We start from the raw sequence: 16,118 nt of genomic DNA on the forward strand, positions 1-16,118 counted from the left end.
ATTTTGGTTTCAATTTTCAAGAAAATATCCACTCTGATTGGCAGTCAGGGAAGGTACCACCATTGAGGCATTTGCCTAGGGTGCAGATCGTAAGGGGGAATTCCCAGCTGCATGGGTTAGTTACCGAACAGTCAGTAGGCATACTATTAAAGTAGGCCTAGGGTGCAAAATAACCTAGCACTGGCACCGTTGGCAATAGAAGGGTTTTCAAACAATGATTAGGATTTTACCTTCAGGTTGATCAGCAGTGAGATCAATCATAGCAAGATGTGATCTATTTCTTGAAGGCTATAAAAATAATAATATTAATAATAATAATAATAATAACAATAAGCTTTTGAGATCACAACAGAGTGATAAAATGTAAGAGCAAAGTGTCTTTGCTCTTACCTAAATCCAAATGTTGGATTTTTTTTTTGTAATAATGTAAGCTCAGAAATAACATTTTTATTAATAAAATGCACTGCAGTTGTCAGTCCAACAAATGGCACATCACAAACATTAACGCTGCTTTTACAAATCCCATACCAAATAGCCTATGACAGAGACTCATGCATTGCAAGGTGCACTGCAAACATTAACTCTAAGGTCTACATCGACTAGTTACAATTCAACCCGTCTACTATGAGTAACACAGCCAATAATATACTTTAGCCGAATAAAGGCTCAAAAGAATATATAGAAAGGTCTCTCCATTCTGTACCTTAATGAATGGAAATGAATCTAGTTATTGCAATTTAAGAATCTGAAATATTCACCCTGCAAGGTTCATTTAAACATGTTCAGTACCACACTCACACATGCAGATTTTCTTTGGTCATTGTCTGAAGCTCCTGTTTTCACAATTCCACAAAAAATCACTTCATCTGTAAAAGATAAACCAACTTTAACACAGAATTTTTGGAATAAAAATGCACAACAGACACAATTAACATTGCATGGTTTCTTTCATGACAGTTTTTAAAACTCTTTTTTTTGCTCACAAAATGCAAGCAGGACTCGACTAAGAGCAGCACTATCCTTCTCCACTGTTTTTGTCAAAGCTGAGAAACTTCACAGAACATCCCAGAGAATCCAATGGCAGAAGTCACACCTGGATCCTCATGAAGCAGTGATAAAGCCTGCTTCTCTTTTCAACTACAGCTCCAAATCTCCATCCATTTTAATAGTCTAACTTAACACAGAACTGTGGCATTAGGCATTTAGGAAACGTCTGAGGCTTTTGTAAATGTGAAAATGAATTCTACAGCTCCTGATCTCCACATCCAGGCCATCAGTTTTGAGGTTTCATTTTCGGTATAATCCCTAAGAGGGTAACTAACAGCAGTGACCCTGGCACCTTATTTTATTTTAATTTTCTTTTTAACAAGTGCACTTTAAATATTATTATTATTATTATTAATAATACATTTATACAAGGCGCCTTTCTGAAACTCAAGGACACCGAACAAACAATAAATAAATAAATACAAATCACAATTTTAAACAACTAAAAACATCAGAAAATACTTAAAACCAAACATAACCACTGTAACCATAAAGAAATGCGTTTTAAGTTCACATTTGAAGGATGAATATGATTTGATATTTCTAAGCTCGGCAGGTAATGAATTCCAGAGCTTGAGAGCAGAACGGCTGAATGCTCCGCTCCCCATGGTGGTTAGAAGGGAGAGAGGGAAGGCCAGATGGATGGAGGAAGAGGATCCAAGGTTACGGGAGGGAATGGCAACATGAAGAAGGTCAGACAGATATGGAGGGGTGAAGTTATGAATTTTCCTTAAATGTTAATAACAGAATCTTAAAATCAGTTTGAAACGTAATCGGGAGCCAATGGAGCTGCTGCAAAACCGGAGTAATATGGTGAATAGATGAGATTTGAGTAATGATGCGAGCTGCAGAATTCTGGACTAACTGAAGCTTATGGAGAGATTTATTAGGGAGACCAAAGAGGAGTGAATTGCAGTAGTCCAGCCGAGAAGTAACAAGACTGTGAACAAGAATGGCAGTGGTATGAGGAGTGAGGGAGGGCCGAATGCGAATAATATTACGTAGGTGGAAATAAGCAGATCGGGTGATGTTATTAATGTGAGATTGGAAGGATAGAGTACTGTCGAGGATGACACCCAGACTCTTGACCTGAGGTGATGGGGAAACAACAGAGTTATCAATAATAAGAGGAAGATTATTGGTTTTGGATAAGGACGATTTTGAACCAATGAGGAGAACCTCAGTTTTGTCACAGTTTAATTTAAGAAAATTTGAAGAGAACCAGGATGTAATTTCAGCAATGCAGTCAATAAGCAAAGGTGGTGGAAAAGAGGAGGTGGGTTTACTAGCAAGGTAGAGCTGGGTGTTATCGGCATAACAGTGAAAATTAATGTTATACTTACGGAAAATATTGCCAAGGGGAAGAAGGTAAATAATAAAAAGAAGAGGCCCCAGGACAGAGCCCTGGGGCACACCTGAAGTAACAGCGGTGGGTTGGGATGTGAAGGTTTTAAGCTGTATGAACTGAGTGCGGCCTGAGAGGCAGGATCTAAACCAATCAATTGGAATGTGGGTAATGCCAATCAAAGATAATCGATTTAGGAGAGTGGTATGACAAATAAAATCAAAGGCCGCACTCAGATCAAGGAGGATGAGAATAGTAATTAGACCGGAGTCAGCAGCCATAAGAAGGTCATTGGTAATTTTAACAAGTGCTGTTTCCGTACCATGAAGGGGGCGAAAACCAAACCAAACTTTTCATATAGATTATTATGAGATAAGTGGGCATGAAGTTGGATAGCTACTATTTTTTTCAAGAAGTAATAGTAAGTGGAAGAAAGCATACCTGCAAATTCAATGCTTGATAGACACGAAGAGTGCTTTTCATTATTCTTTGTAGCTGAATAGCCTTTATGATATCTCAATATAAAAAGAATGAAACCACACTTAAACACTGACAGGAAAGCAAAGTTAAAACACATAAATAAGCCACTCGAATCCCACTCCACCTCATTTTGCATGGGAATTCACATCTATTTGGGGCAAAACAGTATTAATGTACTGGGAATTATGCTTTGCCAAAAAGAAATTATTAATAAAGCCATTTACTAGACTGTTTTCAATCTGATTTGACAGAGTGTTGCAAATTAAAGATAATTCAGACAAATGTAGATGCCATTTAATTTAGTTTATCAAATTCTGTGAAAAATCAATATTTCTTAAATCAAAATGTGTGGAACCATTTTCATTGTTATGTTATTCAGATTTACACAAAATGTATATAAGCCTGAATACAACAAGAAGGCAGTGTATTGTCCTAGTGGACAAACTGTGGCATAACATCTACATAAAGCCAACAAAACTGATAACAAATGCATGATTTCATATGTTCAAAGCCAGTCAAAATGGATGCAAACTTGTGTCACTGTCACTAGTGTATGCATTACCACTGCCCTGCCACAGCCCCCAATTTCCCTTGTCTGGAAGCTGATCAGACCACCCGCTATACATGTCAACATAATAGTAGTAACAGTAGCATTGCCACCGAGATTTCCAAATTCTGTATTTAATAATTCTTTGCATTTATATAGTGCTCTTCTCACTACTCAAAGCGCTCAGCAATTGCAGGTTAAGGGCCTTGCTCAAGGGCCCAACAGAGCAGAGTCTCTTTTGGCATTTATGGGATTCAAACCAGCAACCTTCCGATTGCCAGTGTAGAGCCCTAGCCTCAGAGCCACCACTCCACCTCTTTGTCACACACACACACAGTAATACAAATACAACATGTAGTGGAATGTGCCCTAATTGGACTTGGGCCGTTGCAAAAAGGTTAAATAGATGAAAATTAAGCTAGATTAAAAAAAAAGTTTAAAATAAATTTTAAAAAGATTTAAAAAGGGTAGAACTAAGGTGATACAATATATAGAAAGTGCTATATATCCAAATCAGCATTACAATTTCAAACAAGATCTGAACTGTGTGCAATTATAATAGAATAGAATAGAATATCTGTGTACCGTAAAGTGCAGTGTGCTAGTTTGCTGGTTAATGTCAAAGACTTCATTAACATGGCGGCGGCTGAGATGAAGTGAGGTAGAGAATTAATTTTGTGTTAATGAACGGTTGAAAGAATTTGTGGTGGCATGTTCAGGTTAAGCTATCTTATGGCATGTTGATAGAAGCTCCTCCTGAACCTTGCTGTTCTGGCCATAATATTCATAAAGCATTTGCCCGATTTCAGCAGGTCGAACAGATAGTTTCCGGGATGAGATGAGTATCTGATAATCCTAGTTGCTCTGGTCCTGTATCTCCTGGTATAAATATCCTATATAGATGGTAGATCAGATCTGGTGCAGTGTTCCACCACCCGAATCACTCACTGTAGTTCCTTAATGTCCTGTACACAGCTGTTCCCAAACCAGGAGATGATGTTCAGAGTCAAGACACTTTCTACAGCACCAGAGTAAAAAGTCCTTAGGATCACTGGAGAGACCTGAAACTTCAACTGTCTCAGATGATAAAGATGCTCCCTCACTTTTTTTTGCGTGGGCTTGAATATGCTCAGTCCGTGTCAAATCCTCTGTGATGTAAAAGTCCAGATATTTGAAGCTGCTCACCTTCTCCACTGTGATCCCGTTGTTGTTAGTGTGTGGGGGGTTGGTGGTTGATGTAGGTCCACTGCTGTCTCCTACCAAAGTCCACCACCAGCTCCTTGGTTTTGCGGAGCTTCAGTTGGAGGCAGTTCTCCAGACACCACAATGCCAGGTTCTCTACCTCCTTCATGTAGGTTGTCTCGTTGTTGGAGATGAAGCTCACCACCACCCTGTGATCAGCAAATTTGACAATGGAGTTGGAGGCATGTGTGGCCATGCAGTCGTGTGTGAAGAGGGCGTAGACGAGAAGGCTGAATACACAGCCTTGTAGAGCTTCTGTATTGAGTGTGGGTTTCTCTGTGAGAAGTTGACAACCCTGGAACACAGGCAGCTGTTAAGTCTCAGGTCCCTCAGCTTGGTGAGCAGTCTATGAGGGACAAGTGTATTGAAAGCTGAACTGTAATCAATGAACAGCAATCTCACATAGTTCCCATGCTTCATATCCCCGTGGCTGAGGGTTGTATGCAGGATGGAGGAGATGTTGATCTATTTGATCTATTGGGGTGGTAGGTGAACTAGAGTAGGTCTGTGGAGCTGGGGATGAATGCTGTGATGAAAACTTTATTGAGCCTCTCCGCTTCATGACTACCGAGGTCAGTGCAACAGGTTGGTAGTCATTCAGGCACGAGGGCTTATTGTTCTTTGGTACTGGGACAATAGTGGAACTTTTACAGCAAGTTGGGACCAAAGACTGAGCCAAAGACTCGTTGAAGATGGAGGTGAAGACTCTGGTCAACGCAGCAGGCACCTAGAGATGGTTTCCAGACCTGGCGATTTCCTGATGTTGGCTCACTGAAGTGCCCTGTGTACGTCATGCTCCATGATGGTGAGGACATCACCGCGCCCCGTCAGTATGTCAGAATTCTTCTGACCAACACTTCAGCACTTTCCAGCACCATTTATACACAAGAAAGTTTCAAAATACAATGGATTCAGACCTCTCTACTTTCTGCATACTACTGTATTGCAGATTTAATTTTAAATGGAAACATTTTCAATTTCAACCCATCAATCTAGCTTTGCAAATGTATTAAATATCACAATCTGAAATTTTCCATTCATACAAGTATTCCGACCCTTTGCTGTGGCACTCCAAATTGATCAGGTGCATCCTGTTTGCTTTAATTTTCCATAAGACGTTTTTAAAGAATTTGATTGGGGTTCACTTGCAGCAAACTGAATTGATTGGACATCATTTAGAATGACACAAACTTGTGTATAGAAGGTCCCACAATTCACACTGCAAGCCTGGGCAGAAATCAAAACATGAAGTCCAAGTAACTCTCTGCAGGCTTCCATGACACATTGTGGTGAGACATGGATCAGGGCAAGAAGATAAGAGCATTTCTAAGGCTCGGTGTGTTCTCACAAATTATGAATAAGATGAAATTTGGAACCACCTGGACTCTTCCTAGAAATAGCCTTTTGCTGGTCAGGTTGGTGACCAAGAACAGAATAGTCACTCTAACAGAGCTTCAGAAGCTCTATGCTGGGAATGGAAGACTTGTTGGAAAAATAACCATCTCATCAGCCCTCCATCATTCAGGTTGTTTATGGTAGAGTGTCTAGCCAAAAGCCACCCTTAAGTAAAAGGCATATGACAGTTTAAATAGATAGAGAGAAGAAGGAAATAAATGGGGATTGTGGAAGAGAGGTGAAGAAGAAAGTGCAGGCAGGGTGGAATGGGTGGAGAAGAGTGTCAGGAGTGATTTGTGACAGACGGATATATCAGCAAGAGTAAAAGGGAAGGTCTACAGGACAGTAGTGAGACCAGCTGTGTTATATGGGTGCCACTGACCAGAAAGCAGGAGACAGAGCTGGAGGTAGCAGAGTTAAAGATGCTAAGATTTGCATTGGGAGTGACGAGGATGGATAGGATTAGAAATGAGGACATTAGCGGGTCTGCTCAGGTTGGACGGTGAGACAGAGAGGTGAGATTGTGTTGGTTTGGACATGTGCAGAGGAGAGATGCGGAGTATATTGGGAGAAGGATGCTAATGATAGAGCTGCCAGGCAAGGGGAAGAGAAGGCGGCATAAGAGAAGGTTTATGGATGTGGTGAGAGAGGACATGCAGGTGATGGGTGTGACAGAGTAAGATGCAGAAGACAGAAAGATATGGAAGATGATGATCCGCTGTGGCGATCCCTAACGAGAGCAGCCAAAAGAAGAAGAAGAAGAGAAGGAGGAAAGAGTTTCTTTGGTGTGACACAGAAATGTAACTATTTGGGCAGAACTCAAAGCACTGTTCATCACCTGCTTAATACCCTCACTGCGATGAAGCATGGAGTGACAGCATCATGTGATATGGATGCTTCTTAACAGAAGAGAAATGATAATCATCAGAATTGGAAGAAGGATCAATGCAGACAGCAACATGAAGACCACCAGAGTCAGAATGCATGCGATGGCTGTATGCTTCTGCTCATTGTCGTGCTAAAAGGTGAACCAAGACAATGCTAGGTTGGATTCCAGACAAGTCTGTGATTTTCCTTAAATGGCCCAGCCAAAGCCCAGACCCCATAGAACATCTGTGGAAAGACCTGAAGATAACAGTTCACAAATGAATCCCATCTAATCTAAATGGAAACTGCCAAGTGTACAAAGCTTATAGAGACTGACCCAAGAAGATTCAAATCTAGAAATGCTGCAAGATTAGCAAATTAAGAGTTTGAATACGGATATGAATGAGAGATTTCAGGGTTCGTTTTTTTTTTGTTTTTAAATAAATTTACTAAACTTTCTAAAAACATGTTTTTTCTTTATCATTATGGGTTATTGAGTGTGGATTGATAGGCAAAAATGGCAAATTTTTAATTTTAAAATTAAATCTACATACATTAAAATATATAGGAGGTGAAGGAGTACGAATACTTTCTGAATCCACTATAAATGGCTTCATTGCAGTTAATAGAATACATGAAATCAGTAATGTGTTACAAGAAGTAATCTGGAAAAAGAAAGTTAACGTAAACTAACACAATACAGAAGTAAAACATTGAGGACAGTGAAATTGAAGAACAGGAAATTTTGTGAGCAGCTACTAAAACTTGTTGGACTAAGGGGAGCACATCATAAAGCAACAGACATTATAGGTGGGATATGAACCATTCAGTCCTTACGTGACTTTGTAATTTCAAGCAGTGTAATATTATTTTAAAAGTTGTTCATCACCATTGTATTTCCTACAAAATGGGTGCATGGCTACAGCTTACTTAGAACTGAATGCACTAACCCATACAGTCTAGGAAACTGGCACCCACCAAAAACAAAGCTTCATATTCACCTGCAAACCTCTGCATTACAGCTGGAGGAAGGCATCTGACGGCCTGATGTTGCAGCACCAGAGTCCTGAAGGAAAGAAGCGTTACTTTGTATTTCATGACACCTAGCAAATGGTTATGTATAATGTAAGTTAAACATGACATTTTTAAAATAAATGCACACACTACATATACTATATCATGTATACTGAAATACAGAAAATACATGTGCATATACTGGACAGATGAATTCACATACCTTGTATATTAACTCTGAGGTAGTAGGCTCAGAACTTTCTCACAGCCAGCCTTTTGCAACTGGGTACTGGACTTCCTTACTGACAGAACTCAGCAAGTGCATATTGGTGGAAATACCTCCTCCATCATCACCATCAACACTAGCACCCCGCAGGGCAACGTGCTGAGCCCCTTGCTTCTACTCTCTAACACCATCCTTAAGTTTGCTGACAATACCACTGTAATAGAACTGATCAGCAAGGACAATGAGACGACCTACAGGGAGGAGGTCAGACTCCTGGCAGAATGGTGTCAGGACAACCACCTCACCCTCAACGTTAGGAAAATTAAGGAGATGATTGTGGATTTCCACAAACAGGCAACAGAGCACATCCCCATCTACATCGGAGGCGAGGCTGTTGAGCAGATCAGCAGCTTTAGGTTCCTCAGAGTCACCCACACTGATGACTTTAAATGGTCAAGTCGCACTGCGGCAATGCCTCTTCCTCCTCAGGAGACTGAGTGAGGTCTGCATGTCCCTCACAACCCTGTGCAGATAATACAGGTGTACTGTGGAATCCATCCTGTTACAGTAACTGCTCAGTTCATGGCTGCAAAGCTCTGCAGCAGGTGGTGAATACAGCACAGCAGATCACGGGCACACAGCTCCCTGCGATCCATGACATCCGCACTACACGCTTTCTCAGGAAAGTGAACCGTATCAGGTGGGACCCCAGCCACCCTACTCTGTCACTTTTCACCCTCCTCCCATCTGGGAAGCAACTAAAGTCTATTCGGACACACACTTCCAGGTTCAGGAACAGTTTCTACCCAACTACAATGAGACTTACTGTATGAACAATCAGTAACCTTGTGTCATCTCCACTGCTACCTGCACATATACTGTACTTCTGCCACTATCTCTATTTATTCCTAGGATTCTAGTTTTACTTATTTACTTATTTATATTAATTTATTTATTGTGTGTTTTTTTTTTTTTTTTTGTCTATGTTCACGGTCTGCTGGGGCACATGCAAGCAAGCATTTCATTGTACATGGTACTTGTACAGTACATGTGACAATAAAGATACAGTAAAGAATTGAATTGCTCCCCCATGAAGTGAACCTGAGCCTTGTTCCTTGAAATAAACACTCAAGTGCTTCAAGTGACATATTTAGCTTTTAACTACAAGTATTGATGTTACATATACACTTGGAGGCCAGTTCTTTAGTATGAAATGCCACTTAGGAACTATTTTGGTCAAAATTGTAGTAAGCTATTCAGCCCAAGAAAATTAATCATTCCTACTTTCGAAATTTCTCCATAATTACATTGTTAAATTTTGAAGGTCCCTAAAGTACTAAATGTCTACCACACGCCTTGGCAACGTATTCTATGTGCTTCTAGTTCTTTGTGTGAAGAAAATGTTTAAGGTTTATATAGAATTACATGGGCGGCACGGTGGCGCAGTGGTAGCGCTGCTGCCTCGCAGTTAGGAGACCCGGGTTTGCTTCCCGGGTCCTCCCTCGTGGAGTTTGCATGTTCTCCCGTGTCTGCGTGGGTCTGCTCTGGTTTCCTCCACAATCCAAAGACATGCAGGTTAGGTGGATTGGTGATTCTAAATTGGCCCTAGTGTGTGCTTGGTGTGTTTGTGTGTGTCCTGCGGTGGGTTGGCACCCTGCCTAGGATTGGTTCCTGCCTTGTGCCCTGTGTTGGCTGGGATTGGCTCCAGCAGACCCCCGTGACCCTGTATTCGGATTCAGCGGGTTAGAAAATGGATGGATGGATGGATAGAATTACATGTTTCCTTCTGTCTCCCCCTATTCTTGATGGAAAATCATTTTAAAAATATTCTCTTAATTTTAAACTCTGCTATCAGGTTAAGCTTTAATCTTAAGTTTGCATAAACTGTAAAGGTTTAACTTCTTCAATCTTCTCTCAAACCTTTCAGTCCTCTTATCAGCCTAGTCGCTCTGCTGTGGACTCTCTCAGGTGCTGCTGTATCTTTGATTTAATGTTGAGATCAAAACTGCACTAAACACACTAGGAGAACCCGGACAAATACAGTATTCGCATGCCATAGAAGAATCTCCATTATTTAAGGTGTTTTAACCCATCAATAGAGTGCTCATTAGGTTCTTGGTTTGTCTCAATGCCATTTCAATTAATTAAATTTTACAAATGACAAAAGAATTTCAAATAAAGACACCACTTTACCCCCACTCTAACTCCTTACAACCACATTCTCCTAATCATTGACAAAATTACAGGAACTCTCATTAAGTATCACATATAGAAAGGACTGTGCACCTTGTTCAGTGTTATACTCATGATTTAGTGATAGTACCTTGTTAACGGCTATGGCTGATGAATCATTCATTTTCATCACTGCTGACTGCTCTTGAACACTCAAAGCCGACTGCAGCCTTCTTTTCAGTTTGTCAATTTTTTTCTGGATTATATGGATATACAACAACAAAAAAAGATTTGTTAATGCACAACTCAGCCTCATAATATTTAAGAACATATTGATCACTGAAACAGAGTCTGGGAACTGTACAGAACCTACAGTAGTTAAATACGTCACTATTAACAGTGGACCCCTACATAAACCTGCAGTAATCACGGAGACTTGATACGAGGATTTATTTCCAAAAGATACACACATTTCTATATTCTGACAAACTTATTTAAACTGTGTTTGTTACAAAAATCTGCCAGTGTTCACTGTATCCTGTACCTGAAAATCATTCAATGAAAAGTACTCGAAGTAACAGGAGTTTTGAGTGCAAGGTTTAAATGATCTCAGTTTATATTTTATTTTAACCTTACACTTAATCTGGCTATTTTAAAGTTATTTTGGCCAGCCCTCCCTCCAAAACTTTCAATAAAAAATAAAGTTGAAAAATAAATATTAAGAAATCCGAACTATCATTGTCACCTATTTAAGTGCACAGGTTAGTCAGTTGCCCCTCAAATTTTTCCTCCTTTCTCCAATGCCCTGGACATCCTTTGTGGTGTGATCCAATTTTTTCTTATTATCGGACTGCACTTCGGTCGGCACGGTGGCGCAGTGGTAGCGATGCTGGCCTCGCAGTTAGGAGACCTGGGATCGCTTCCTGGGTCCCTCCCTGCGTGGTGTTTGCATGTTCTCCTCGTGTCTGCGTGGGTTTCCTCCGGGCGCTCCGGTTTCCTCCCACAGTCCATTGGTGATTCAAAATTGGCCCTAGTGTGTGCTTGGTGTGTTTGTATGTGTCCTGCGGTGGGTTGGCACCCTGCCCGGGATTGGTTCCTGCCTTGTGCCCTGTGTTGGCTGGGATTGGCTCCAGCAGACCCCCGTGACCCTGTGTTCAGATTCAGCGGGTTGGAAAGTGGATGGATGGATGACTGCACTTCAACACATGCCTTCTTTGGCCTTCCTCTTCATCCCCTCCACCTCCATCTTAGCACATATATCTTCATGGACTCATCCTCTGCCTTTCACTCTATAAATCCAAACCAGTTTGGCACAACACTTATCTCCTCTCTCTTAACTTTCCATTCATCTTCCTCTTACTCTGCAACACCCCAGCTATCCATCAAAGCATTCTCATTCTTGTTCTTTCTAGATTTGCTTCATAGTCTTCTTTCATCAGCCATATCCAACTCCCGTACAGCATACTTCTCATCATGTGATTTTTGTTTAACTACCCTTCGGTGCCAGCCATCTTTAGAAGTCAGAATGGGTGAAAGCAGATTTCTGCTATGCCCCTCTTACCTAAATGTACACCTTACTACATTAACATTCCCCATCCTTCACACACAAACTTTCTACAAATGTCAAGCCTGCTGTTTGCCCTGAAGACTGCTGCATCTTTTTTGCACCCATTCTTAACAAACCATGCATTAGATTAGTTGTCTCTCAGCATCTTTACCATACACACAATTCATGGCCATGTATGTGCCACTTTCCATGCTTCCTACCCCTACATCTCCATCCATTACCTTGGCCTTTGGGGCTTTTGCTTCCAAATTAGCTTTCAAATTTTCCAATTTTGCATCAAAGCAAGATTATCATCAGCATAATTGTTTTCCATGGGAGCTTTTTCATGCACGTTTTTGGCCACCACCTCGGATCTCTGGCGTTGCCCTCACCTTCACCTCAAATTTCCACTATCCCCAACTGCTGTCCTTACCACCATTCATGCATCCTTATACATTTACATCACCGCAAACAGTAAACCATTCATCCACACCAAAAAAACTTTCTCAGTGCCCACCTCACTAACCTTGTATGGCCCCCTGTCATGCGATTTCTCCAGGGCTACAAATACATAATGCTGGTGGCTTTCCCTTCAAATGCTTTTCCTAGATTTGCCCAACAACAAAGATTGCATATGTTGTTGGCCTCCGTGGCATAAAACCAAACTGCATTTCATTAACTTTCACTTAATCTCAAATTCCTTTCATTATCACTCTAGCAACCATTTTAATTACCTGCTCCAAAAAGCTTGATTGCTCTATATGACCCACACTTTAGTGGATCAGCCTTTCCTTTGTACACTGGAATTTTTAATCCTCATGAAATCCTTCCTTTGCACATAATCATCAGCCAGCCATTCAACTCCAGGACCTTCCTCTGCCTTTTCAATACCATTCTTGTTGGGTCCACTGCTTTACTTGTCTTTAACTTTAGTAGTATTTTTTACAGTCTCCTTTTAAGAGGTAAAAAAAAAAAACTTGCCGCACAGTCCTATTTCCTTACGATTAACATCCTTATCTTATTTATGCTCCTCCTTTAGCTATTTTGCCATACATTTCTTACAGGTACCCTTAATTACGATGCTCTCTTTTCTCAAGCTACACCTTCACTTTCTTTTGCCATCTGCTTCCTGAATATATTTCTCCTTCTTTCCTTATTCTGCAGCTCACTTCCATGCCTTCTTTTCCTTATACCCAACCAACTCCTTTTCTAACATTTCACTTTGCTTTCTTATTGATCACCCTGTCACGTTCTGCTTTTGTTTTCCACCACTCCTTATAGCATCTCATATTCTTAAACTGCCATCTCTACCTCCTTATTCGAATACCAAGTTTTGTTGCGACCTAGCAGTCCCTCGGTCCAAATGCAGCCGACGGCCATTTTCAATCAGGCATTCTTTATTAAGTCCCACGTGGTATTCAGACTTGAGGATTCTGAGACTTAATTCATGCTTGCATCCAAATTTTCAAGAAAAAGAAAATTGTACTTCTTACACTCGTTGCATTCAACTACTAGTCCTTCAGCCTCAGGAAAAGCTCTCTCTCGTTGTTCTTTCATGCTTTTGATCAGGGATGTCCAGCTCCAAATCTGGGGCGCCACAGTGGCTGCAGGTTTTCATTTCTAACACTTCCTAATCCTGCAGTGGGGATTTGTTCCTGCCTTGCACCCTGTGGGATTGGCTCCAGCAGACCCCGCGTGACCCTGTGTTAGGATATAGCGGGTTTGAAAATGACGGACTGATTGACCCATTTTTTCTGCTAATTAACATCTTTCTCTTGATTTTACTAGCCCTGTTTTTAAAGATTCGGTCCGCTTAATTGATTCTTTTCTTCATTAAAAACGGCAGCCAAACAGAAGTGAGCTATGAAGCAAACTAACATGACCACAGTCCAACCAATTACTTAATGAGAAGCCAATTCTTGCTGTTAATTAAACCAGTTGTTTAATTCCAGGACTTGCTGCTGCTGTTATTTGGCCACAGCGGACATTTCCAAAACTGTTGGTTTTCAGTTTTTTCTAAGAACACTGTCAAAGTGTTTTGGTGACCCGAGCAGATCAACTTTACTGAGATCTTCACCTTTCTTTAATTTTCAGATATTGTGTGATGGGCACAGGTGAGCTGGTCATGTGTTGGCTCATTTTGTGTCTTATTATTGTTTGGCTGAAAATTACAACAACATTTATTTATATAGCACACGTTCATACAAACAGTAGCTCAAAGTGCTTTACATAATGAAGAATAGAAAAATAAAAGACACAGTAAGAAAATAAAATAAGTCAACACTAATTAACATAGAATAAAGAGTAAGGTCCAATGGCCAGGGTGGACAGAAAAAACAAACTCCAGACGGCTGGAGAAAAAAATAAAATCTGTAGGGATTCCAGACCATGAGACCGCCCAGTCCCCTCAGTCCAAATTAAAGAAAAGGACTCCAATCCCTGAATTGTTCAAGTCAAGTACAATTAAGAAAAAGGAGGTTAATTAGAAAAAACCAGGACCAGAGTTGGACACCACTGCTTTTGACTGAAAGATCTCCTATAAGCAGGCATGTTCTTGTCACACAACCTGTTCCAAGGATCACCTCCATGTTTTTCACCACGACCTAATGAACTTCACCAGCAAAGAGCCTATTGTGTTCCTTACATCACTAGCTTCATATATCACAAATCTGTTTCCCTCCTTCTTAAACATGGTGATGTTGCACACAACCATTTCCATTACATCACCATAGTCCAGAATCCTCTCACCCTTAACATTCCTGGTACTGTAGGTAAGGCCACATAACCATAAACAATGGCTCCAATATACTCATTCAAGTTTCCATCCATTATAATCACTTTCCCCTGAGGTATCCCAGATGGCATCAACTTGTTCCAAAACTCATCTTTCTCTCCACTGCTTCTGTTACTATGTAGGAATGCTGAGACTTTCTTTAATCATTTATGAACAAACCATCTAAACAACTACACACCCATTCTTACTTTTCACCTCTATCACTTTCTTTTTGCCATCATTTCTCCATTTTCAGAAAAACTAGTACCTTCCATCACTCCTACAGACCATTCTCACACCTCTTCCTTTCCTTCGTATCTCCTGTACAAAGCATACACCTACACTCCTTCCGTTCAGCACATCCACTCTCCTATCATACTTTCAGTCTTCTGCTCTTGCTTTCACACTCACTACCTCATTTTCCACCAAACTTCATCAAGTCCAGAACCATCAAAAATTGGGTCCCCCAAGTTTCTGTTTCACATAGGCATGTGGGGGTGACCAAGCAGTACTATGGACCGTACTCCATCCATGCTTTGTATCATCAAGGGGAGAGAGCATTGGAGCAGAAATTGTGAAAGTTGGACGCCTGCCTGAGACCAGCCTCATTTAATTAGATGGTTAAGAACAAGCAGAACAAGCAAGAGGGATGGCAAAACCTCATTCTGGTCATAAGGGTAAGAAAACTCTGTATGTGTATATTTTGCATAAAGCTTTCCTGTCTATGCTCCAGCTTTATATTTTATTGTGTAGAACACTTAATAAATTTAAATTAATGAAACTGCGGTGGGCTGGTGCCCTGCCCTGCCCTGCCCAGGGATTTGTTTCCTGCCATGTGCTCTGTGTTGACTGGGATTGGCTCCAGCAGACCCCCCCATGACCTTGTAGTTAGGATATAGTGGGTTGGATAATGGATCGATGGATAAATTAATGAAAAATATGTAAATTGAAAAAAAATGAAGCATTAAAATATAACCACCAATATTGGGTGGCAGACACACATTTTAGGGAACATTAAGTAAACAAAATCATCCATACATCAGCACAACACTTAAAAAAATGAGAACTTTCTACAGAGCCTAAAAGAAATGGCTCATCCAAAGACTCCTTTTACACATTTTAAAGATGTCATCACCAAACTGAGACATCCACCACAGAACTCCTGCACCACTGCCAGTGTGATCAGACTTTACACATGCCACCCCACCTGCCAACCAGTTTGCTAATGCAAAGTGACCAGAAATTTTACATTTGTGTCTAATAAAAGAGAACAGAAGTGTTTTTTTTTTAAAAAAAAAACCAAACTTACCTGGATATTGAATAAGACTAATTCATGCTTTATGTTGCACTCAATTTTTTTGATTCTGTCTCCAAGTTCCTCAAACTTGCTTTCAAATTGTTTACCAATTTCAACACTTTCATGTTTGATCAATTTCTGGATGCTCTAAATGTCAAAGACCAATT

General features: G+C 40.6%; 1 protein-coding gene across 1 annotated transcript in view; it reads right to left on the reverse strand.

Moving 5' to 3' along the window:
* The window catches only part of atf7ip2 (activating transcription factor 7 interacting protein 2), a 38,663-nt gene that overhangs the window by 8,254 nt on the left and 14,291 nt on the right, over positions 1 to 16,118 (reverse strand). Inside the window, exons 4-9 of the mRNA XM_039775046.1 lie at positions 15,964 to 16,098; positions 10,487 to 10,591; positions 7,925 to 7,989; positions 2,834 to 2,907; positions 799 to 866; positions 231 to 288 (exon numbers count right to left, since the gene is read on the reverse strand). Coding sequence (XP_039630980.1) covers positions 231 to 288; positions 799 to 866; positions 2,834 to 2,907; positions 7,925 to 7,989; positions 10,487 to 10,591; positions 15,964 to 16,098 — 505 coding nt within the window. The remainder of the gene's footprint in view (positions 1 to 230; positions 289 to 798; positions 867 to 2,833; positions 2,908 to 7,924; positions 7,990 to 10,486; positions 10,592 to 15,963; positions 16,099 to 16,118) is intronic.

This window comes from Polypterus senegalus, chromosome 13 (genome assembly GCF_016835505.1).
Source record: "Polypterus senegalus isolate Bchr_013 chromosome 13, ASM1683550v1, whole genome shotgun sequence".
NCBI classification, from domain to species: domain Eukaryota; kingdom Metazoa; phylum Chordata; class Cladistia; order Polypteriformes; family Polypteridae; genus Polypterus; species Polypterus senegalus.